We start from the raw sequence: 24,841 nt of genomic DNA, 5'->3' as shown, positions 1-24,841 counted from the left end.
TGTCATTAATCCAAAAAGTTTGATTTATTCAAAGTTTCTCATACCAAATATGTTCTTGCTTGTCCATATGCATGTTCACAGACCAATAATAAAACTTTCATTTATAAAAAAAAGTAACCATGTCAGACCATGAATTGTCATCTAGTATAAATTTAATTTCAAAACCATTTCTCTACCTCCAAGCAAAAAAAGATGTTACTGTTGAATCTAGATCCTTAAATTGACTAAGTAGCTTACTGAAGTGACTTTGTTTTAAAAAGTTTCATAATAAAATTATTAAGTGGTTCACTGTTTTATCATTGCTTCCATGGAAGATGATTTTATATATACATATACCTATACACACATATATATATATATATATATATATATATATATATATATATATATATATGTTGTAAAACTTCATTTGACAGATTATATAAATCTAATTCCCAGTAAAAATCTGGATTCCAAAATGGCTTTGGAGTTTGTTTTTTGTGTATGTGTTTTTGCCAGGCAATGGAGTTAAGTGACTTGATTTAATTCAGGTCCTCTTGATTCCAGGACTGGTGCTCTGTCCACTGCCCCTTGAAATTTTAATATCCTGCTTAATTCTAAACAATAGATTATTTAAAGTGAATGAATTCTCCTGTTAACATTTCTGTAAATTCAAATTGTAGGCACTCATTTTAGTTTATCTTCTGGTCCCTAGGTAGACTTTACTTCTAAAATGAAAAAAAAAATAATATGCCGCTATGCCTTGGGGGGGCAAAATAGCACTGCTTCTAGACTGACTACATGTTTTAATTAGGTCAAATTTAAGGGAAAGAATTGTAATCTCTGTCTGAAGTGGTATGTGTGACCCCGGAAAAGTCATTTTTACAGTCTTAGTTTCCTCATCAGTAAAAAGGTGATTTTTGTCCTAACATTCTTGAACAAGGCCATGACATCAGGGGGAGGTGATGCCTTCACATGTATATAAATTGGATTTGAGTGAGTGGGGCTATGCTAAGCCCCCAGCCTTACTTGCTCTTTCGGAGTCATCTGGGTCCAGTGGCCAGATATGAATCAGGATAACTGGACATGGTCCTGCATGTAGAAGCAGTCAGGGTTAAGAGAGACTTGCACAGGGTCAGACAGCTAGTGAGTACCAGTATCTGAGCGGTATTTGAACTTAGGTCCTCCTGATTCCAGAGTTGTTGTAAGGATCAAATGTGATGAACAGTCTTGCAAAGTGCTGTATAAATGCTAGCTATCATGGGCATAAATTCTTCCCAAGTATCCCAGGAGGATCCACAGAAGGATCTCAAAAGTTAGCCAACAATAAAGAGCCAGTGGCATTTTTTTATGATAGCTTGAAGTTGATTCTATGGCATTTTGAATTTTGCTCATTAAAGGAAATGATTATTGGAATTGTATCAAGAAAAAGAAAAGATGAACAAGATAGAGGTGCCTAGGTAAACAAATATTCTTTTTGTTATCAGCCACTAAAAGTTATCTTATTGATGGTTTATTTGAAAGCTAAAGAAAATTAATCTTTTTTTTCATATACTTTGGGTTTTCAAGATCCATCCACCTTTATGTTCTGGTAAAACTGCAGTATTAAATTTCTCTCTCACTCTTTATGTCCCAGCCTCAACACTTGCTGCATGTCTTTGGGCCAACCGTGACTTCTCTGAGCCACAATTATCTCATGTATAAAATAAAGTGACAAGACTAAATTCACAGAATTATATGGGCTTCCCAGAAGGAAAACGTTATAATGGCAGACAGTTACATTTAGCAAACCCATCTGCTATAGTTATCTACATCATGTGTGTTCACCTATATGGAGAACCAACCAACCACTGAAGATTGGGCTTCATCATTCATATCCAAAAATTGACTTCTTACTTTACTATTATTAATCAATAAATCAATTTCTATTAATAATTAATACTCAAAGATGTGTGATACACAGTGGTCTTTCTGAGTGGTATATGTAGAAGATAGAATTTTAAGGTTTTAAAGTCAGTATTTTTTGTACCCATGTCCATGGGGTGATAGAATGGTGTCAGAAAATCTGAAGGGATGGGGAAGCAAATGTGATAACCAGAGTTCTAACTATGAAACATGTCCTCAAACCTAGTTTTTGAGTATCAAATATAAGAAAAAATACAAACATTAAATTAAACATTGAGTGCCTGTTGTATACTAGAATTTAGAAGACAAAAATATAAATCATGACTCAATCTGATGAAAAGAGTGATTCTATATCTGGAAGATGAGATTGCTAGGAAGAAGGAAGTATCTGACCCAAGCCTTTGCAGAGAGGGGAAGACATTGCAACAGATTGAAATTTAGGAGGAAACCTTTTACAGGCATTGAAGAAAAATGTCAAAAACACAAAGAGGGAGAAAAAAGCAGAATTCAGCTTGAGACTGAATACTCAGGTTTAGCTGGGGTAGTGCAGTGGATAGAACACTAACTAGCTTTGGAGTCAGGAGATGATGGCCTTTCGAATTCAACCTCAGGCACTTGCCCCTTACTAGCTGTGTGACCTTGGGCAAGTCATTTAATCCTGATTGCCACACATCCAGGGCGATCTCCAGTCATCCTGATCCATATCTGGCCACTGGACACCGGGATGACTCTGTAGAAGAAAAGTGAAGCTGGGTACTTAGCACAGCCCTACTCACTCAAATCCAATTTGTTAAGGCATCACCTCCCTTGATGTCATTCTTCCCCCACCTCCTACCCCCACTTACATGCTTGTCCTGGCATCTCCTTCCTGATGTTATGGTCTGCTGAGAACTAAGGGCAAATGTCATCAGTCAGATGTAGCTAGAACATAGAGATGAAAGGGGGGAAATTTTTGACCAAGCTAGAAAGGTACAACATAGAGTGTTTTACATGCCAGGATTAATTGTCTATATTTTATTTGATAAGTAATTAAATACCGAAAGTTTTTGAGGCAGGATATTCTCCCCTTCAACCCTTGAGCTTGGAAGAGTAATGGTACTAGAAAGAAATGTGATAATTTGCCATGAAGGGACAGATTTGGAGATAAGATTATGTGTTCACTTTAGTGATTTTAATTAAAGTGATGGAAGAGAAATGAGAAGACTGAAGACAGAACTTTGGGAGTTAATTTAAAGGGGGTTCCATTTCAATTAATTTTTAATGGTTCAATATATATGTCATGAGTTTTTTAATATAGCAAATTTTTAAAATAAAGCATTTGAATATTAAACAATCCCAAGAAAATACTGGTTTATATAAATAAATGAAAATTGAACCAAAACCTCTTACAAAGTAAGCTATAGTATTCAGTGTTGTTTGTAAAAGTACAAGTTTAAGAATATTTTAAGGTCCCTTGAAACTCTGAAATTTTGTTCCAGTTGTATGAGATGGGGGTAGATTTAGTAAACATCCTTTAAATTCTGATTCTTCCCTCTCTATTTAATGAAACAATCTTTGTTTTCCTGATTGATTTTATAAAATTAGTCTCTCAAGGTATTGAAAAATTGTACCATTTAGGACTGCCTGAAGATTCCAACCCAAGATATGTACAATTTCCTCTTTCATTGAGCTTTATGGAAATAATAGTGAGAAAATTGGTCCCTCTTTTGTCCCTACAACCACAGTATACTCTATTTAGAGATTTGCCTCTTCAGTCCCACTCTAAATGACTTCCGTTCATAGATTACCAATATCTGTAATTAGATTGCCTTTGTACTTTTCCTTTGTCATTTCAAAGTCTGCTTGAATTGAGAGACTTGAAGGACTTTTTTTTTTTTTTGGCAAAAGGAAGCAAAAAAGATTAACTAAATCTTTAATCTGCCTCTAGATAAGAGTTGTAAATACTGGCTTCTTGGATAGAAGGAACTACAAACCTACTCCCACCTTACTCTTGGGAAATTTATCCACTCTTAAAAATCTCTCCAGGAGTGATGAGTCACAAATATTTTATTCTGATTTTCCAAAACAATTGATTGAGCCTAGAAAAATTAGTATATAGTGCCACCCTAGGACAAACTACTCCACTAACCCATTCAAGAGGAAGAGTTGTCCTAGAATTACATGTTCCGAAGCATAAGGGACATGACAATGTAAGGGAATTCAGTTTTGGTTGTGGCAATTTAAGTATTTTTCCCTATTTAGGAAGAAATTAGAAAGAATTCATAAGTAGTAGAACTAAGCTTCTGAAAACTAGTGCCCGGAGTACTTTGCTTTCTGATAAATCCCTTAATATACTCACAAATGTTCAGAACTGCATGATAAATTAAACATTTGGGGGTCCCCCCCCCAAAAAAACTTAGGAAAATGAAATAAATCAATTATGGAACATCTTGTGTGCTGCCATTATTATTGTTGTTGTTATTATTTTGTAATGTTTCTAACTTTCTGTTTATCAAGGTTTTGAACATGTATTGGACTGATGGCACTAGAAGCAAAAATAATCTCTATATAAGAGATTTAGATGAAAAATTCCTTCTTGGATCAATCTACTAAGGCTTCCAAAGAACAGAGAACTCTTACCCTTGACTTCCAAAAGCCAACTTCACAAGATCGAGACAGTTGGAAAGGGAGGGTAAGCAATAGATTACTGAGGATCTTGAGTTCCAGAGGAATTTAAATTTAACCAGGATATAATAATGAGCCACTGGAAAGTTTTAAGAACAGCTTTCACCTAACCAGAGCCTTGTGTAAGAAAAAATCATTCTGGCATTCTAATAGTAAATATTGAAAAATTGTTAGGTTCAGTTTCCTGGGCTGGAAGAATTGATAACAGTTCTTGATTGGTACAATGAGGAAAGTAACACTTCATCTTAGATTAAGGCATCAAAATTATTAGTGCCTTTTTGGTTTTTTTCCCTGCTCTACCACTACCACCATTGAAGGTCTAGGAAGTAGAGATTTGCTATAGGGAACTTCTTCTATACTTTCTATGAACTCATAACCCCCTGAATTTCATTTCTTATTTTTTTGTTCCTAGATTTAGAGTTCATCTATTTCCAAGTACCTTTTTTGTTGTTGTTATTGCAAGGCAATGCGGTTAAGTGGCTTACCCAAGGCCACACAGGTAATTATTAAATGCCTGAGGCTGGATTTGAACTCAGGGACTCCTGACTCCAGGGCTGGTGCTCTATCCACTGTGCCACCTAGCCGCCCCATTCCAGGTACCATTTTTGATACCTCTACTAAGTCGTTACCCAAGTTAGTCACAGAATTTGCACAAATTTTAACACTTCCCAGACTGAATTGATGGATGTACATTAACGTTTGACCTTCATTCTCAAAGAAGACCATGACTTCATAGAAGTGGTGCCATGACAAGCAAATGAATTAGGTTGGGATGAAGGCTGTGCTAAGTCACCAGTCTCACTTTCTCCTCTAGAGCCATCTGGGTCCAGTGGCCAGATATGAATCAGGACAACTGGAGATGACCCTGGATGAGAGGCAGTCAGGGTGAAGTGACTTGAACAAGGTCACATAAGTGTCAGAGGTTGGATTTGAACTATGGTCCTCCAAGGCCAGTGCTCTATCCACTGCACCATCTAGCTGCCCTGATGGATGTACATTAGTTTCCTATTGGAATAACCTACTTGGGTAGTGATTTCAGTTATTAATGGTCATTTTCTTTGGTGTTTTGGAAAGGTTGATTCCTGGACCTGGGTGTTAGGAGTTCATCAGTTATATGTGAGGGATAATTCAGTTCAAGATTTATTTAGTGCTTACTATATACCATGTACTTTTCTAAGCACAGGGCTCAGCAAACCATGGTCTAGGGGCCACTACTTATTTTTGTGTAGCCCTTGAACCAAGAATTGTTTTTACATTTTTAAATACAGTTTAACATTCTTCTCTTGTCCATACAAAGATAGGCAGCATGTCTGAATTTGGTCCACAGGCAATACTTTGCCAACCCAAGTTATACAAAGAACGGTTACCACCATCGAGGAACGTGATATTCTACTGGGGGCAAGCAATATGATGACATAAATAAATAAAACATATCTACAGAGCAAGATTTGGGAAGTTAATTTGTAAAGCAGTTAACAATAAAAGTCTCTCCAGAGAAAACAAATGGAAGAGAGAGAAAGAAATACCAAATGAGACTGTCATAGATGGAGGTTAAGGTTAGTTAAAGTCAAGGTGGTCAGTGAATGGGATTGTATAGAGCTATATGAGGCTAGGAAAAAATAATTCAAATTCAGAATGTCCTTAATAGAATATTCAGAATCAGTAAGATTCCACATAATTAATATATTCTCTAGACAGAAAAAGACAATTGCAAAATGAACTAAATCCAGAGGATGTAGCACATGTCTATTCCTGATGTCTTTTTTTTTTTAAACATTATCTTCGTTTCCAAATATATCCCTTCCCCACACACCCAGAGAGCTATCTCCTAAAAGGGGCAGGGGGGAAAACAATTTAACAAAATTAATAAGTACATTAACTGTGTCTAACTACATGCCATGCTACTCCATAACCACAGCCCTCACCTCTGCATAGAAAGGAGGGAAATGTTTTCTTATCTCTTCTGGACCAAGCTTGGTTATAATCACACTGGGTTAGGGGTGGGGTTAAGCTGTATTTTGTTTTAGTCCTTGTAATTTACAGTTTTTTGTTACTCTGCTTATAAGTTCATCTAAGTTGCCATATTTCTCTGAATTCATTTTCACTTTTGATTCAATAATAATCTATTGCATTCATGTGCCACAGTTTATAACTATTCCCCAATTGCTGAGAACTTTCTTTGTTTCAATTATTTTGCCACCAGAAAGATGATCAGTTGACTCAAAAAAATTAATTTTACTATTCACTATTAATTTCTTCTACCTGTGTAAATTCACTTTAAGTACAAATAATTACAAGCAGATATTGTACTTTTTTACTTGAAATAAAAATGTTGTCCTATCTTTATTTTCTTTGCAATATGAAATTTTAAAAATGTGCTGTCAGTGACACAAATTGGTTCTTCAAAGTATTTTAAAATTCTGGTGATTTTAATGTAAAATATTGGCTTCTATACTTTGATCATTTTTATTGTTTAAATTTTTAAGTTGATCAAAACATTCAAAATGTGGTCCACTAAAAAATAAAATAGGAGTAGTGCCATCTTAGTTTTTGCCCTATCTTATTCATTCAAAATATTATTAAGCTTATTTTTTAACAATAGGCTGGAATTTTAAGAATTAATGGAATAATCTGCCACACTTCATTTTGTCTTCATAAGTAAAGAAAATATAATAGATAAACGTTTTTATTTTGACGTAAAACTACAATATCTGTTTATGGTTATTTATATTTAAAGTACATATATATAGAAAAGTTAAAATTATTTTTTAAATTGCATTAGTAGAGGCAGCTGGGTGTCACAATAGATAGAGCATTTAAATTCAGCCTCATTTAACTAGCTATGTGACCCTGTATGAGTCTCTTAACCCCCAAAGCCTTCCCCCCCAAAAATTTCATTAGTTAAATTACCAATTCTTCTAATGTTAAAAGGAATTATGTTGTGAAAGTGATCATGTTTGTATAAAAATTAGAAGCTTTGTGCTGTTTTTATTTTTGTTCATTAACCATAAAATACATCATTCAATCAATGTATTGATGCTTATATTTTATAATGAAGAGTAATAACCTAATAGTCAGAAAACCTGGGTTCTCACTTGTCATGAACTACTTAGTTTATATGACTTTACATGTCTTATCCTCATTTTGAAACTAACTTTTTCACAATTTTGTTAACATTTTACATATGCTAATATATAATTGTAGTACTTTTTAATTGTACTTAAGACATCTCTATATTTGGGAGAAAAGATTTCTTGGCAAATGTCTACTTTTTTAAAATTTACAGAAAAATATTTTCAGTATTTAATTGCACCTACTATCCTCTTAGTTTCTGGACATTTTCTCTAATTACTGAGTTCTATGCTATTATCAAAGCCCTATTCTTCTGAGATCTCACTAGAAAGAAGCAGGTGATCACTATAGAAGGAGGAATTAGTTAAGGCATTATCTTCTAGTTGTCTACAGTTTTATTTAGAACAATGGAAGAAAAATTATGAGTTGGATTAGTTTCTAAAGGTTTTATGGAGGAAGTAAGTCGACCTATTCTGGAAGAAAGTAGGATTGGGTTTGTTCAGAGATGATAAGAGGAACAAAGGTCAGGGAAGTAGTGAGATCTAGATAGGCTCTTGAAGAGAGAACTTTTGTGATGGTGTGGAGTTTGGATTTATCTGGTAGTCTTCGAAATTTTCTGAGGTAAAATCCCAGCTCAGACACTTAGCTTTGTGACCCTGGGCAAATCACTTGATATTGCTTGCTCATCTGTTGAATGAACAAAAGGAAATGGAAAACCACTCCAGTATCTTTGCCAGGGACTCATGAAGAGTCAGACATGATTCAAACAATAGCTAAACAACAAAGTAGTCTTTAGGGCTAAGTAACTTTCAAACTGGAAAGGGAGAAAGTTAGGAACTTGGAATAGTTATTGAAGGTCTCCTGTGTTTGTAGAAAGAATGGAGTGGGGAATAATTTCATGTAAGTTTCTGATTGACTAAATGCTTCTTCAGTGTCCACAAAGCAAAGAAATAAAATGTCTGTGGTAAATGTGCAAATTTATTAGTCTGTTCTGGTTGTGGTTTGTCAGAGCAGTAAGTGAGTATGGCATAGATTAACTCAACATTCCATTCTTCACCCTCAATAAATAACACCCTGCATGTAATAGGAATATGTGTAAAACTGAATTGAAAAATTGACCTGGGAAATAGTATAGATGAACTTTTTATGAATTTTCGTTTAACAGAGTTGTTTATTTGTCCTCAACTGAATGAAGGTGAGATATCACATTAGATTCCTTTAAGGCAGAACTTCTAGGGCAGCACTTTGAGAAAATGTTTGGAATTGAAATTTCAAGTTTTTCCAGATAATATACACCTCTAGAATCTTTCAACACCAACTAGATTATAAGTGAATAACATAATTTGTTTTATGGTGCGAGTTTTTCCTCCCAGAAAGAAAACGTTTAGGATTTGGTGCACACTAGTTTCATTAAAGGAATGTAGTAAAAGAAAAAACATTCTCCTGGGACAGCTGAGGAAAGACTTTGGTTCTAGATTGTTACTTTTGTCTATTCTGTAGACTCTAGACTACTGTGATTCAAAAAAGCTGTTGTATGGGGCTGCTAGGTGGCATAGTAGATAGAGCATCGGCCTTGGAGTCAGGAGTACCTGAGTTCAAATCTGGCCTCAGACACTTAATAATTACTTAGCTGTGTGGCCTTGGCAAGCCACTCAACCCCATTGCTTTGCAAAAAATAAAAAAAATAAAAAATAAAATAAAGTGAATATTAGGCAGAGACTTCATAAGCATTGCCATGCAATGCCTGTGAGATCTTGTCATCCTAAAATTCTTAGAGAGAAAGTTAGCTTTCTTTCTCAAAAGAGTTAAAGCATTGTTCAATGTGTCACTTTCAGAAATTGTGAATTTTGTTTCTGCCCCTGCAGTGAGATTCTTGTTCTATCAGCTGAGGTGGCATACCTGTAGATAGGTTATTGATTTGTGTTCTTGATATTGTCTCTATTATAAAGTGTCTCTTGACTTCACAAAATCTCTCAGAAAAAATCTTTTCAGGGTATTTGCTGCATTATTGATCATGTATTTGTTTCCTCAGAATTTAATTTCAGAATATTAAAGTGTGGTTTTATCTTTGTTGCTGAGATAGGAGGGAGACACCAAATGCACCAATTTTCATCATTTTATATAATTTAATCTTACGTATATTTCTGTTTTCCTATTTTGTTACATACATAACCCCCTTAGAAATAAAACTACCTAAATTGGAGAGAAATTTAATCTTTCCTGCCTTCTTTCTTATTCTATAACGAATAGCACTGGAAACATTAAAGGTGTTGTTCAATAAATATTTGTTGACTAAATGAAACAGAAAATCAAGGTATTTGCTTGTGTAGATTTTGGAGGGAGAGGCTTGACAATTTTGATTTGAAGATGTAGCTATTAAAAAAGAAAAGGAAAGTGTTTGAAAATCTAATGGTTTCGTGTCAGGTTTGAAGAAGCACTTAACAAATGTTCATCTGTAAAAATTCTGAAGAATCCACTTTCATAAGACAAAGTGGAAGGAAGGAAATGAGCTTGTGGGAAGGCACAAGGTTTTGTTACTTGTGCAGTTGCATAGGATGGTCAGTAGAAGGATACCCTATATACAGGGCTTTATTTGAGTTGGAAGATCAGAACCTGAGACAGAATGATTATCTCGGTAGGATTAAGGTAGTATTGTTAAATAAAAATATTAATTTTTGTAATTTTGTAGTTTCTTGGGATGCTTTATGAAGTCTCTTACCAATACGTTAGGTTGTCACCTAAATGTAATGTTACTCTCATTTTCCAAAAATTCAGGGTTCAGGAATAATGAATGGCTTGGGTTGTCTTATAACTTAGTGATTCACATACTTACTTTTTTTTTTCAAAGAATTTTAAATAATTTTTTTCCCTTTCCTGTCAACCTTATTTAGGAGTTTTCTGAGCCACTTTGTAAATTATCTATGCCTTTTTTTCCTTACTTATTGTGTTTTGACATTTAGGACCTTTCTTGGAAAAGGTAATTAGTAACAGCTAAAATTAAACTTTGTTTTTAGCTGAAATTATTCCAACCATATTCCTAGACAGTTTACACACTTTTTGTGCCAAATTTGGGTAGCCATTGGAGAGAAAGTGAGATGCAGAGAGGCTGTAGAAAGAGATAAGTTAGCGAAGACAAAAAGAAATGAGGCAGGGAATGGGAGAAAGGGTTGTGAGCAAAGTAGACTTAAATATATTCTGTTCTTTCCACCTAGCCCACTTTAAAATGAAAAGGACCAGGCATATACATTGACACAAAAATTTTATTATGATTTTATTCAGAAATAAAATGTTTCTATTTCTTTCTTTGCTTTACGAATTAAAAACAAATAAATAAAAGCTACCATAACTTGATGCTTCAAGGTACCAGATTCTCCTTTTATTGTTTAATTTGTCTTTTTCCCACCAATGAAACCTGGGCTCATGTTAATTTACATAGTCCAGAGCCCTCCAGTCAATTTTTCAGCCATCAGAATGAGTTAGAAAGGTACTGGAGAATAATCAGTTCCTTTCTTGACCCATTTTGAAAGTAGTGCCAAGTGCCATTTAAATCCTGTTTATATTAATACTAGTCTCCCTACAGTAGCAAAAGAATGGCACTATTCCAAGACTACCATGTGAACAAAGCTTATACCTTCTGGGAGCTTCCCATCTTAGAATCAGATAACCAGAGTATTTACATGAGACATCACTAGTCTCCAGCTCAGCCTGATTTCATAGAAGAGATCAAAACAGAATTAAGACTAACAGCTATGTGTGCAAAGCATAGTTTAAAACAAAGAATACCTTTTCCCAGAAAATCTTTTAGGGGATAAAAAAAAAAACTCAGATTCATTCAGAAAAACACTTGTGAAGGCTTTCTTTGTGCAGCCAGCATTCTAGTGGAGACAAACAGTTCTGCCATGAAGCTTATATTTGGGGGGTGGGGAACAGCATGTAAAAGGAAAATTAAATTAAAATACATGGTGTGCTCAAAAGTTTTAGTGCAATTTTAAGCTTCTTGGGACACTGTATATACAAAGTAATTTCTGAGTGAAGGAGCCCCTAGAAATGGGGATTGAGGGATAACTATTAGAGAGCTTCTTGGAAAAGATGGCACTTGAGCCAGATTTTGAGAACTAGAAATTCTAGAAGATAACCATAATGCACAATAGTATATAAATGAACTAGAGAAATGGAAAACAATGCTATTAAAGTTTTTTATAAGTTGTGACTGAACAGTGAATGCTTCATTGAGAAGATGTTGCATTTGAGTTCATTCATTAAAGTCAAGGTAAAAATTCAGCAAATACAATTTCAAGAATATGGAATTTCTAGCATGGAGGTCAGACAAGAAAGTTTGTTTCAGGGCTGGAAAGTAATTCAGTTTAGCTAGAGTATAGAGTATATCTAGAAATAGAAAAGTTGAGTTAGTATAAATTGTAAAGAACCTTGAATGCCAGGCACTTTCAAAATACATTTAAAAGGAGATAAGTGTATAGTGCTAGCAATGTGTATATTCATATTTTTCTTGCATTGTAAAAAATATCTGTGATTGAAAAACCATCGGAGAGTAATCATTTTTGAGTAATGTTTCCTTCACCCCATAAGCTCATTATGCCTTACAGTCACTTAAAAGGGGGAAAAATTAAGTATAGAGTAGTACTTTGCTAAAATACATTCAATCTAAATGAATAGTAAAGTCAAGTCTTCATTAGCACAAGTTGTTCTGGAAATTCTGGATATACATGAGTTGATCAGAATCCCCTTTTTGTTTGAAATCTCACTTTTTCTATCTGTATTAAGGCAATAATTATCCTAATTCATTTTTTAAAAATTTTTGTGGCATTCCAGTTTGTTATTTTCAAAATCGATCTCAATGCTCAGTTTTTAAGTATAAAGGATTGGAGATTGGGTTAAATGTATACATATCTCCAAGATGAATGAATTTGAGTGAGAGTATTTATTTTGATTTTGAGATTTGTAGCCAGCCTTGCCTTTCAGAGGATCCGGTAGACCCAACCTTAAACACCCCTCCCCCAACTAAAAAAGGCAACTACTTCCTCCTTTCTCCCTCCTCCATTCTTTTTAATGAGGAGTGAGGAAACTAAGTGAAAAATGAGAAAATAAATACTTCATTCAGTTCCTTTTTTATCTTCATAAAATTAAAAATATTCCTTGAACACTGGTTATTTTTCTTACTTTAAAAGAGAATATATTGAAGTCTGTAAGGATGGCAGATTTAAAAAGAAATTTTTTTTTCCTGGGAGTTTCAGAAATATATGTGTCTACCTGGATGACATTTTGGGATTAGATGGAATTAAAAGGGAGGATATAAAAGTGGTGATCCAGAGCTGTTGTGGGAGCTTATGTCTGTGTATACGTATGCACAGCTTTGCAAGCTAATGTATATTTTGCTATTCTTGAGAATGGAGTTAATAGATATTTGGAGCTATGGGGCATATGCATTATATTTTGAAGTGGTTTATGGAGAGAGTTGATCAGAGATAGCTCCTTGGCTGAGTTGCTGTCTGCATAGGCTGTTAACAATTGTTTCTCTGGCAGCAGATCTTGTTCATCAGGATTGCATCATCTCTGGGAGAATGGCCAAGGTCCGCAGCCCCGGTACAAAGACAGTCTGAAGCAGATGAGGCCTGTTCTTTTTCTGAAGCGGCTCTCCTCTTCCTGCCAGTCCTCTTCACAGCATTACTGAAGCACAGTTGTTCTGAATTTCTTTCATTGGATTGGCTCTTCACTGGACTCTGTCTCCCAGCTGCTTCCGGCTCACCTGGCTGATGCAATTTCTTTCTCTGAAATCTCTGTTGGAATTGCTCTTCTAACACTTTTTGTTTGTTTTCTCTGGGAGTGGCCAGAAAAATCATGAGTTTTGTACATTCAGTAAGTCATGTCAGAATGACAGTAGGAGAAGCTATTAGCCAATAAGGAAGAATCCTGTTCTAAAGACAGGGGCAACTATCAACATTTTTTGGCCTGTTCTTTATAACTGCCTTTCCCAGTGTCATGACTCCTCGAGAGTGTTCAGTCCTAAGAGATGTGCTGGTTCTACAGCTGGATCAGACAACTGCCTATGGCTCCATATGGATTGTGATGGATTCTTCTGGGAATAGTGATGCTGATGAGAAGTTCAGAATCTGCAGTCATGTTACCTTTACTATGTATACATGCATTGCCTTTCTTTCTCCTTTTCTCTGTCCTTTATTCTTTTATTACTTATCACACATAAAGGATACTATTCCCTCTGGTAATTTTCATTTTTCTGCTTCAGTACATTTCTTCTCTTGCACCCATTATGCCTATAACTATCAGAATAAATGTTTTAGCCTTTGTATTTTGAGATTTTGACACCTTTCTGATTGATCTGTTGATGGTTTTCCCTGTATTTATTTTTTTTTTTTGCTTATCATCATCATCTTTTTTTTGGCAATTCTGAGGATCCTTAAGCTTTTGATCTTCTCATGATTTTTATTCTCTCAGCAGTAGTTATTTTTAAGGTATAGTGCGTCTGCCCAATTTTAAGATCAGGAAATCTTTAATATAGACATGAAATATATTTCATCTGTAATGCATGATAATCAAAATCTAGTGAAGTCCTCTTTAATATGCTGTTTTGGAGCTCAGGTATGGTGATGATTCTGACTAGCTGTTAAATTTGGTAGATTTGGGGAATACTGTTCTTGAGAGGGCTTTGGTATAACTAAAAAGGGAGCCCATTTTGATTCTGAAAAAAAGAATCAACTATTTTTCTCCAAAAGTTCTAGTCGCCTGTTTTTCTTTCTTTCATTCTTTTTTTTTTCCCTTTTGGTAGATGCCTTATTTTGACCCTGATTCCAGATCAAGACAGCAACAAACTCATCATAAGTTTCAAGGGACTTCTCCATGACAGGGGTCTGCCTTCTGTCACTCTCCCTTCTGCAGTTAGGCAAGACAAAATATGGTAGAGGGAGATGGGTGGGTAGATATGCTCAGAGCAGTCGATGTGTCCTTTTTATCAAGTCTGAGTGACTCAATCATAGAAAAACAGCTGGGTTTGGAAAAGGTTATTAAGTAAAACAAACTTCCATAGGATATGATAAATAAAAGGAAAGATAACTCAGGAAATATAGAGGAAAAGAAGGATCCAAACTTAAGGAACGTGTTAATGTACTGGCCAGTAACAGGATTTAGTATTCAGTCTTCTCCTTTAAACTAAAATCATTTCCTTTACTTTTTCTTACTTTGTATCAGGCTTTGTTAGGAATATCATACTGAAGATTTCAAAAGAAAGCTATAGCATTGAATTGGGCATGAGGGTAAACAGCATTAGTGGGTCTGGAATAGAGGGCAGGAGGAGTTAAACAAAATTCTATAGAAAAGATATTATTTCTTGGAAAGAACTGTCTTGGTTCAGTATTACGTCCAGTAGCATTCCTTTCAATACTAATTATTTGTCTGTCAACTTTTTCCAGATCTTCAGAGGACACTGGCAAAGAGATTATTGGAACTTCACATCTGCTGGTCAATATAAAGGTGACTGAGCCAAATAAAATCCCTTGGCTGGTTTTCCTTTTTCCCGTCCTTTAAATTGACATATTGCTACTTAGCAGATGCCTTTTCAGTGACCTCAGTGAAATCTCCTGTGTAACTGATGAGGAGAGTGCATTCTATAGAGCTGTTCCTGTCCTTCTCTCCAAAGCATCTCTAAAATGTTTGAAATACGACTTGTAGAAATTGTCTGGTATTCCATACTGGGAATCTCATTTACTTACAAATCTCAAGTAATTATAATGTCTGATTTTACAAATAAAGATGGGTTATTAATGACCTAAAAGTTTGTTATAATTGTATTACATTTTATAGAACACAAGCATCTTTTTGAACATGGGCCTTCCTTGTTTCTCATTTGCTAGTGCTTCTCCCAGCCTGCCAAAAATTATCTGGTACTTTATTTACTATATAGTTTTTGTTTGTTTTGTGTTATCCATGTTTCTCCTAAAGAACATAAGCCCAAGTAACAGGGACTGTTTGGTTTTTTGTCTTTTCTCTCCCCAGCATCTGGCATAGTACCTATTACTGTGTAGGCACACAAATACTTATTGATTGATTGAGGGGGCAAGAGCAAGGAGCACATTAATTTCTCAGCTGCAAAGAAGTACAGGATTTGAGTTTAGACATTCCAATCCCTCATCTCACTCACAGTGGGAGACTATAATTTAGAATGAGAATAACCCAGCTGATCTGTTTATGGTTCACTTGTTTTTGGTATATGAGTCCTATGATCTAGGACAATTTTTATAGAAGGAAAGATAGGAAACCTGCTTCTCTTCTGGTCTGTACTTCAAAATGAGATGAAATCTCATTGGAAATCATCATGAGAGATTTGATTATCAGCTGAATTCTCATTAAATACTTAAAATTGAAAACAAATACTACTATTATTAAATTCTTATTCTTTTTAACGTTAAGCCAATCTTTTTTGTTTTGAGAAGATGTTACAAAAGAATGCTTTTTTACTGAGTGAAGTTACAGCTTGAAACAAAGTTATTCACATATATTTTGTGCTATTTCCTCTTGTTTTACCTGGTAGGTAACTCTTAACCCTTCCCTTTATCTTCTCTTAAGTTTGCTGTTTAATAAGCCATCTTCAGAAAATTTCTTACCAAAAGAAAAATATCAAACAACAGTTCAGATTTTACAGATTGTATTTGACCCCTAATTCTAGATAACTCTGGCATGTAGGAATATAGTTGAGTGGGGAGGGGAAAGATGTTTAGTGAATTTGAGGGCTTTTCTTTTTATTTCAATTATAGTATATATGACTTTTAAATTTGCTGTGCTGATCAAGGGAGTTGGTCATGACCAACCTTTCCTCTTTTTATCTGTCTTGGACAGCTTCTCTTTCACTTTGACTGAATTAATTTGATGTAAGATCTCAGAGTAGAAATCAACCATCTTTTAAGACTCAACTCCTGTGTTATTGGAGAATTCCTGCTATTTCTTTTGAGGGAAATTCTATGTCAATACCTAATGGGAGGGGGGGATAAAAACTGAGGAATAATTTGGAAATGATGATAGAAAGGGGGGGATATTTGAGGTCAGAGTAAGCATACATATACTTGTAGAAAAGCTTATTTATCAATTCTACAGGCAGACTAAACCCACCTAAAAGTGCATCAGTTCCTTCCTCTTCATGAACTGTGAGGAAGTAGTGACAGAATAATAATAATATTGAGCCCTTACCTCATAACAGACCTTTGATGTAGGTAGTATAAATATCCCCATTTTTCAAATAAGATTAAGTGATAAAGAAAAGAATCAAATGGAAGCATTTGACTTCCAAGTATAATGGTCTTTCCAGTCTGCTTCTTTGATCTCTGACCCTTCAGCCCTCCTTTTTTGCCTGGATGCCTCAACTTCCTACTTCTCGGTAGGTGGAACCAGCAACATAACCCAAACTAAGAACCCAAATTGCCAGAAATTAAGGGTGGTAATTAAGTGGAATATTTTTACTTTTAACCATATAGATTAATTTTATGCCCTGTGTTTAGGAAGCTTTTTGATTATAGTAAACTGAAGTAACAATCAAAAGTAGTAATACCTTTCTCCATTTTTTTGAAATAGAAATTATTAAGGGGCGGGTAGGTGGCGCAGTGGACCAGCCCTGGAGTCTGGAGTACCTGGGTTCAAATCTGGCCTCAGACACTTAATAATTGCCTAGCTGTGTGGCCTTGGGCAAGCCACATAACCCCATTTGCCTTGCAAAAACCTAAAAAAACAAAAACAAAAAAAATTTTTTTATCATTTGTAAAGATCCAAGATAACATTGTTATGAGCATCCCATCCACTAAGGGCACAAACTTGTCTTTCCTTAAAGGTCTAAGTGATGAACACTAGAGGCTCTCTTTCTTCCCCTCCCCCGAAACCACAATCTTGGGACCAGTTTTTGATGGTGAGCAAGTCTTAACTAAACTGCCATTATTTAGCTCACAGAACATACACAGTGTTAATAGACCAGCACTTGAAGCCTTTTTTGATTGGTAGAACTTGCCAAAGCTTGTGTTATACTAGTATAACTTTTGAGTATCCATTCCAGGATGAGGCATTCTCAGAGTGGGACTTTAGTAGCACTTTCACAGTGATTTTGAAGCTTAATGATATGTTTAAGATTTTCAGAAAATTTGGTCAGGCTTGATATGAAGACATTCTCTCTTTCTCCATGTTTCCTAAAATTTTTCCAGTCCATTTTAAAAACTTTAAATTAGTAACTATTCTAAATATGACTTTAATTTTCTTTTTTTGTTTTTTTTACTGAATTGCATATAGATGATTTCTTGATTTATCTTCTTCTGGTTAGTGGTCATTTGGCATTGCAGGGAGCTATACCCTAAACCAAAATTCTAAAATTTTATAGCCAGAAAGGATCTTAGAGAATATCTTTTCCGATTGCTTCGTTTTTCAGAGTAAAAAACTTAAGGCTGAATGACTTAAACAAACCACAAAATATATTAATGGTAGAGAAAAACTCAGATCTCCTGACTTCCAGTCCAGATTCTTTCTCATAAAATTTGCATACATTTGATATTTTTGCATGAATTCCTTTTTCTCTACATCATTTTGTCTTTTTATGAACCTTTGGTCTTGCTCACCTTGAACTTACTTCCCTGCAAAATACTTTTTATATTCTGAGAAACTTTTGTTTTTATACCTAATCAGTACTTTTCATAGTCATTATCAAATTCATTTTGCTCCCCTTTTTGCTTAATCTTTTATTCTCCTTTTGATTCATGGTTCATATCACACCCTCCCTTTTACTTCAGCAATAGATCTACTCCTTCATGTTCCCAGATTCCAGTAGTTCATTGAAATCAATACGTCTCAACATTCTCCATATCTTCTTTGTCCTGATGTGTATTGAATGCTTTTTCATTTTGAATTTGCTGTTTTTCTTTATCATAAAAGTGCCATTTTGTGATCTATGTATTTTTATTCAAATCTGGCAGTATTGACTGGCCAAAAGACCTAGCAGTTGAGTCTATTAATCCTCTGCTCTTTCAGGGAGTCATTAAAGTAGAATTGTGAGAATATGGGAGAGAAATCTGTGAGAAGTAAAATAATAAGAAACAACAGCTGTTTCCAGTCAGATTCTAGCAGATTGGTGCGTGTGTTAATTAACACTAACTTAGGAAAAATGGCATTGGTTGCCCAATTTAATTGTTGCTAAGAGATGAAAAGTTGAATGAAGACAGTAAGTAATTAGGGAGTTGAGTGAAGTTGTGCTGTTTCTTCTAGCAATCACAAAAGGCTACTTACAAAAACTTGTAGATAGGCCCTAAGGGCTAGTGGATAGTTATAGAGAATGGAAAGTGACTGGAAAAGCTGCTCTGGAGCAAGCTCTGCAGTTGAGTAGGCAGGCACCCTCCTGTGTGAAAACGTCTTTAAGGGGAAAAGAAAGGTTCTTGGTGGTTAGGTACCCACTTGAAACATTAATAAAGCCCCTTGAATCTCTAATTTTAAACAAAAGGAAGGACAGGAGGAATAGGCCACAATTGATTTTTAAATTATGCTGCTTAAAAAATGAAATATTCATGAAATGCCCTGCCTTCTGTCCCAGGATTCCTCATGTCCCTGACATGTTGGTTGAGGCTCTGCGGCTCACCCCCGCTCTCAGAGTGGCCAGTCTCCATTAATTGGACCCCGTGATTTCCATCTACTGCTGTGTTGGACGTCATGAGCATTGCAGTTCCTCTGGGAGTCACCACACCAGATACATCCTACTCAGATATGGCTGCTGGTTCAGAGTAAGTGCCACTTCCCCATTTTTTGAAAATTAGGAGGGCAGATGAAAAGCTTAGATTTTTTTTTTTTTTAGGAGAATCTTGGAACTAAAGCCTAGGATTTTCTAAAGTAAATCTACTTTATAATTGAATGTCAACAGGGGCTAAAGGAAAGGCAGTTAGGAGGGATAGAAAATAAGCCATTTCTTCTGACCTAGGATTGGTGGCTAGGGAAATAATTAACAGAACCAAATTTGCTGAAGAATAATTAATTACATTCTGATTTCTTTTTGGTATAGGTTGGAATAAAGCAGATATGCCACCCTCCCTTTTAGAGTTTCTGATTATTTAATTCTATTCTGGTTGGGGGGTAAACTGCTTTCCTTTTTCTAATTTATCTTGAAAACTTCAAACTTGTGTACTTCCCACCATCTTAGGGTAAAGGGACTGACCCAGTTGAGACTATCTATGGCAGGTTACTTGAACTTCTGACATCTGGGAAAGAAAACAGAACAGCCATATCATCTATTTGTTCTTTATAACCATCTCCTGGAAAGAGGACCTTCAAAATCAGTGGTACCAAACTTTTTTTCAGCTGTGAGCCACTTTAGGAATTCACAGAGTTTGTCGAAAACCAAAAGCCCAGTCCCTAAAATAGACTGTCAGTCCATGAAGAATTTAATTGCCAAATGCATATGAAGGTAGGCCTTCATTCCACAACTTTCTATGTTATAAATCCACCACCTTTCCTTTTATAACCAACCTTCTTTTGCCCCTTCCTGCTTTTTGAGTTACTCTAGTTTTTCCTGTATTCATAGATTCCCCTCTTTTCTTTTTACTCTGCCCTTAATCCAATCCTACTTTTGGAAAGGAAGAAGAAATTTCTAGACAATGTAGCACTGACTTATTTCAGTTTGTTAGTCTCATGGAAAAATGCAAGTGCTGAAGGATTCCTTCATCCTTAGATGAAGATGATTCTTCATTCTTAGACATCAGTTCTCTTTGAGAGCAGTCTAGGAATTAAGCTATAGGCAGAGACAATCCTAATGATTTAAGTCTATCCAAATGTTAGTATTTGTCCAATAGCTTTTCTAAATTCTCTCCTGGTCTTTCCCTTTGACTATAACTTCCTGAGCAACTAATAGTTATCTTTCTTAAATTTCTCTACACCCTCTAGATCAGCCAATCTACATAACAAATTCCACTGGTGGGATACTTAAAAGAAAATTCCCCAGAACTGTGTTTACCTTGGTGCTTGAAAGAAATTAGTTTGGGGGCTACTTCTATATATCTAAAGGAGCAGAATTGGGTTGGGGGTAGAACGGGGATTCCTCTCCAAAGTCTCATTTTTCAAGCATAATCAGAAGGATGGATTGATTTATTTATTCCTTTTGCCAAGATTCCCTATTTCAGGAGGTTTTTACTCCTTTGATAATCTGGGATGGAAATTAAAAACATCTCTGTACTTGGACTACTATTTCATTACAAAACTTCCATGATAAGCAGCACTGATAAAAAGTGTATGATTGTTGTATTTACCTAGCAGATAATTAACCTCTGATCTACAGATGAAATCTAAGATCTATAACTGAGTTCATTTGCAATTATGTGGAGCCTCAACAAAAAGTGTTAAACCCATGCTAGTTGAATTTGTAAAGCCAGAGGAATAAAGGGACATTTAGTTCAGCACTGCCATTATTCCTATGGGGATGAATTGCAGACCACAAAATTCTGCTAGTTTACTTCTGAGGGGAAATCTTTTAAGTTTCTGTGGGTTTTTTAAATCATCAACTTAGCAAAACATCTTGGGAGCCTGGTCCATGCTTTTGTTAACATATTACTGCATCTGATAGTCTTAAACAACAGTGCTTATTAGCATTTATCTCTTTGAGGCTTTCATCCTAAGTCAATTTTGAAAACCCATTGAAAATAAACAGGAGGGGCGGCTAGGTGGCGCAGTAGAGAGAACACCGGTCCTGGAGTCAGGAGTACCTGAGTTCAAATCCGGCCTCAGACATTTAATAATTACCTAGCTGTGTGGCCTTGGTCAAGCCACTTAACCCCATCTGCCTTGCAAAAAGCCTTAAAAAAAATTAAAAACAAAATTAAAAACAAAAGAAAATAGGGAAATTTTACAATGCCTTATACCTAATAGATACTTCAGAAATATTTCTTAAATTGTTGTGAAATTGAAATCATGGTAGCCTGCTACCTTGTCAAGACATTTGAAAAGAAGCCTGACTGCTCTTAGGAGTTCAATTATCCCCTTTAATATTTTGGTCTCAAAAAATGGAACCCTGTAACCAACCTGGGGTTCGAGGTAGGTTGTGGATTAAAGTGCTTCCATTATTTCCACACAAACTTTTTAGGATGAACTGAAACCTCATCTTTATAACCTCCTAATGGAATTGTTACTATAGTAACAACTAATCACAAACTATTTTGTCCAATTTTCTTTACAGAATAAGTGGAAAATTTGTCTCAACAAAATATACATTTTGTCAGTGAACCACCTTACTAAATTTATATTTATTATCATTGGTGCCTGTGGTATTTCCTAGGTACTGCCTAAAATAAAATTCTATTGTGACAGGCATGTTATACAGAAATAAATAAAAAAACTTAAACCTTGCCTCCTAAGATTTAAAAATCTGACTGCAAGAAAGATGTGATAATGTGGGAAACTCATGAAACCTGTGGATTCAGTACTATGGAAGCAGGATGCTCCAGTGAAACTGACTAAAGTCCCTTCCGCTGACCCTTGGTCCCCAAGTGACTTTGAGCAAGTCATTTAAACCTTCCTGAGTCTCAGCTTCCTCCTATAAAATAATGAAGGGGGTGGATTATGACCTCTGAGGGAGGTCCCTTCCAGCTCTAGATATGTGATCTGATGGATGTAAAGAAAGTTTACTTGGATTTCTGAACTGATCTGCAATAGCAGAAGATTTCAAATGTTCTCAGAGATGTGGTTTTAAATAACAAGGTACAGGTGGGTGCATCTTATAAAGCCACTAACTTTAAGGAAGGATGAAAAAAAATCAAGCTTTTAGGAGGGGCAATTAAACATGGCTTCCAAATAATGGCCTATTGTCATACTTACTTGGATTTGGCAGAGTAAAGGCCAAGATTTTTATTTAAGTACGATTATGCTAAGGGAATTGTATCAGTCTCTAGTCTAGATCATAGTAACTGGGTAACAGATCTCATTGACCTAAATTTCTACTTACTCTATATTTTAAAATATGGATGACATAAGATCATCTTTCAAGGAATGTCTTAGATAAAAACATAAAGTTGTCTTTAATTATCAGAATAAAATTAGAGTATTATATTCAATCAGTTGAAATTGAAGTTGCAAGATAACTATTTAAACTTTAATATTGAGCATGCAATAGTGATATATTAGATGTTATGTTATTGTCCAATGGAATGGCCTCTATTAACTCACACTATATAAATTATATTTTTGTCCCTTAGACTCATACATGAAATGTTTACATTCATATTTAGCCTGTTTTGGAGATGGGTGAGATACAACCAACGCAGTTCCATCTCCTTAGGCTTTTCTCATTCCTTGCAGTTTTTCCTTTGCCCTTTCAAAAGAAAAACCCATTTTTTGATAGATAATGGTCATATTTCATTCCATGTGTTTAGTGGGGCAAAAACTCCCACATGAAATAAGTGTAGCACTATGGAATATTTGTATATCTAGTAAATGTCATTTATTAACTTTTTGTGAAATATACTTTTCTCTGATTCCGTCCATCATAAAAATGAAATTCTACTTAATTTCTCTTAATTCTTATATTTTGGCTTCACCTTAATTATTGGCTTTAATACTAATCCTACTTGTTTCCAGATAGTCTTAGTTAATTACTTCTCAGTGAGCCATGTCTGAATCATTCTTTTCCTTAAGACTACTGACCTGCATTATTGGTGTATCCCCCAGCTCCTTGCAGACATACTCAGGAATGAAATGCATGCCCTTCACTAACAGAGAATCCTTTCCTATGTCTTAAGTTCTTTTTCACCCAGAAATTATCCTTTGCTGTTATTAATAAGGTCTCTTCTCACAGTTTCGGAGCATAAAATTGGGTGAGTTGGATACATACCTCATAAATTTATTTTATCCCTCACTTTTTATCTGATGTCTCCTTGCATTGAATTACAGACCTTTCTTCTCAGTCACCAGCTTTAAAGGCTTTCATATTTCATAATTTTTAAAAAGCTGTTGTATATGTTATGTCTTTAAATGGCCAAAAAAAAAAGCTCCCAAACCCTGCATTATCATTTTAATTCGATCGTATACACTACTGTGCAGGTCTAGTTCTCTCTCCAAAAAAAAATTGCAGCTTAAAAGTTGAACTACTCTTGCCTTATGTGTTTTGTTTGTGAGTTTTATTACCTCATTGCTCCCCTAGTTAACATATGAGTTATAAGCACTCCATTGTTGTGCATAGTCTTAATGCACTCACATTCTTTCTTACTCTGAATTCCAAAGACCTAACCAGATGATGGTTAGTGTTTAAATGTTTTTTTCTTCTATGCAAAAGTGCCTTGAGCTTTAACTGTGCCTATTCTCTTATCATAAATGCTAAAGTAAACTTCTGGTTTTCATTTAATTTCATTTAGCATTAAGTTCTTCTTAAGCTTAAATTGTGACTTGTGGTTATACTGTATGTTACTAATTTGAAACCTGAGTTCGCATGAGTAAGAGGAACTGGTATATGTTTTAAGTATAACATCTTTCAAAAGACATTAAACAAGACGTTCTAAGACTGGTTACTAAAGTTCCCAAATAACTTTCTTAAAGGAGAGGATATTATCCTAGTCTCCTGGCCAAATTGGGTAATTACCCCCAGACTACCTCAAATTGCAAGTACAGTATTTTGATTATTGTCAAAAGTTTTATAGACTTAACATGCAGCTATTAAGTATTTGTACCCTTAATATGGTTGCACTACTGATGGTTGAGAAATTATTACTCTTACGTATTTTTGAAAGGTGTTTGGGGGTTCTTCAAGATAAGAGGTGCTATAAATATAAGATGCCATTGTTTTTACCTGTACTTTCTTCAGGGTATCCTGTCTTGGTAGTGAATGGAAGAGGGCCTGGCCCCTGGGGCAGTGCAGAAGGCACTTTCATCATCTCACTCACTGCAAATGTCATGTGAGGTTTCATGGAAGTATTAAGAGATCCAATTAAGAAGAATAGTTCTGAGTCTAAACCAGCCCAGAGTGGCTTCTCTAGGGGAAACTCCCCGCTCAGCTGGTACGTTTATGTTTGTCATTAGGGACACCTTGTATCCCAGGTGCCTGCCTTCAGACATCTGCCTGTACTGGCTTCATGTCACACACATCACACAGTTAATAACACTCCCACTATTATTTATAGGCTTGGTTATGTTAATCAGATTACTTTGTTTCACTAAGTTCTTTCTCCTATTCTAGGGGCTGGTGGTTGTGGAAAGAGGA

General features: G+C 35.3%; 1 protein-coding gene across 13 annotated transcripts in view; it reads left to right on the top strand.

Annotated features, from left to right (window-relative positions):
- Positions 1-24,841, top strand: part of SETD5 (SET domain containing 5) — a 73,081-nt gene that overhangs the window by 9,419 nt on the left and 38,821 nt on the right. For 4 of the 13 annotated variants that reach the window (XM_074198649.1, XM_074198645.1, XM_074198648.1 and 1 more), the window contains exon 1: positions 383-24,638. In XM_074198649.1, coding sequence (XP_074054750.1) covers positions 24,547-24,638 — 92 coding nt within the window. In that variant the 5' untranslated portion in view covers positions 383-24,546. Of the gene's footprint in view, positions 1-382; positions 24,639-24,841 lie in introns of those variants that run through there. The other 9 variants (XM_074198650.1, XM_074198647.1, XM_074198646.1 and 6 more) reach the window with 7 other exon arrangements.

Source organism: Macrotis lagotis, chromosome 8 (genome assembly GCF_037893015.1).
Source record: "Macrotis lagotis isolate mMagLag1 chromosome 8, bilby.v1.9.chrom.fasta, whole genome shotgun sequence".
Lineage (NCBI taxonomy): Eukaryota > Metazoa > Chordata > Mammalia > Peramelemorphia > Peramelidae > Macrotis > Macrotis lagotis.
The sequence above is the reverse complement of the archived record's forward strand: the minus strand, read 5'-3'. Positions and strand labels throughout refer to the sequence as shown.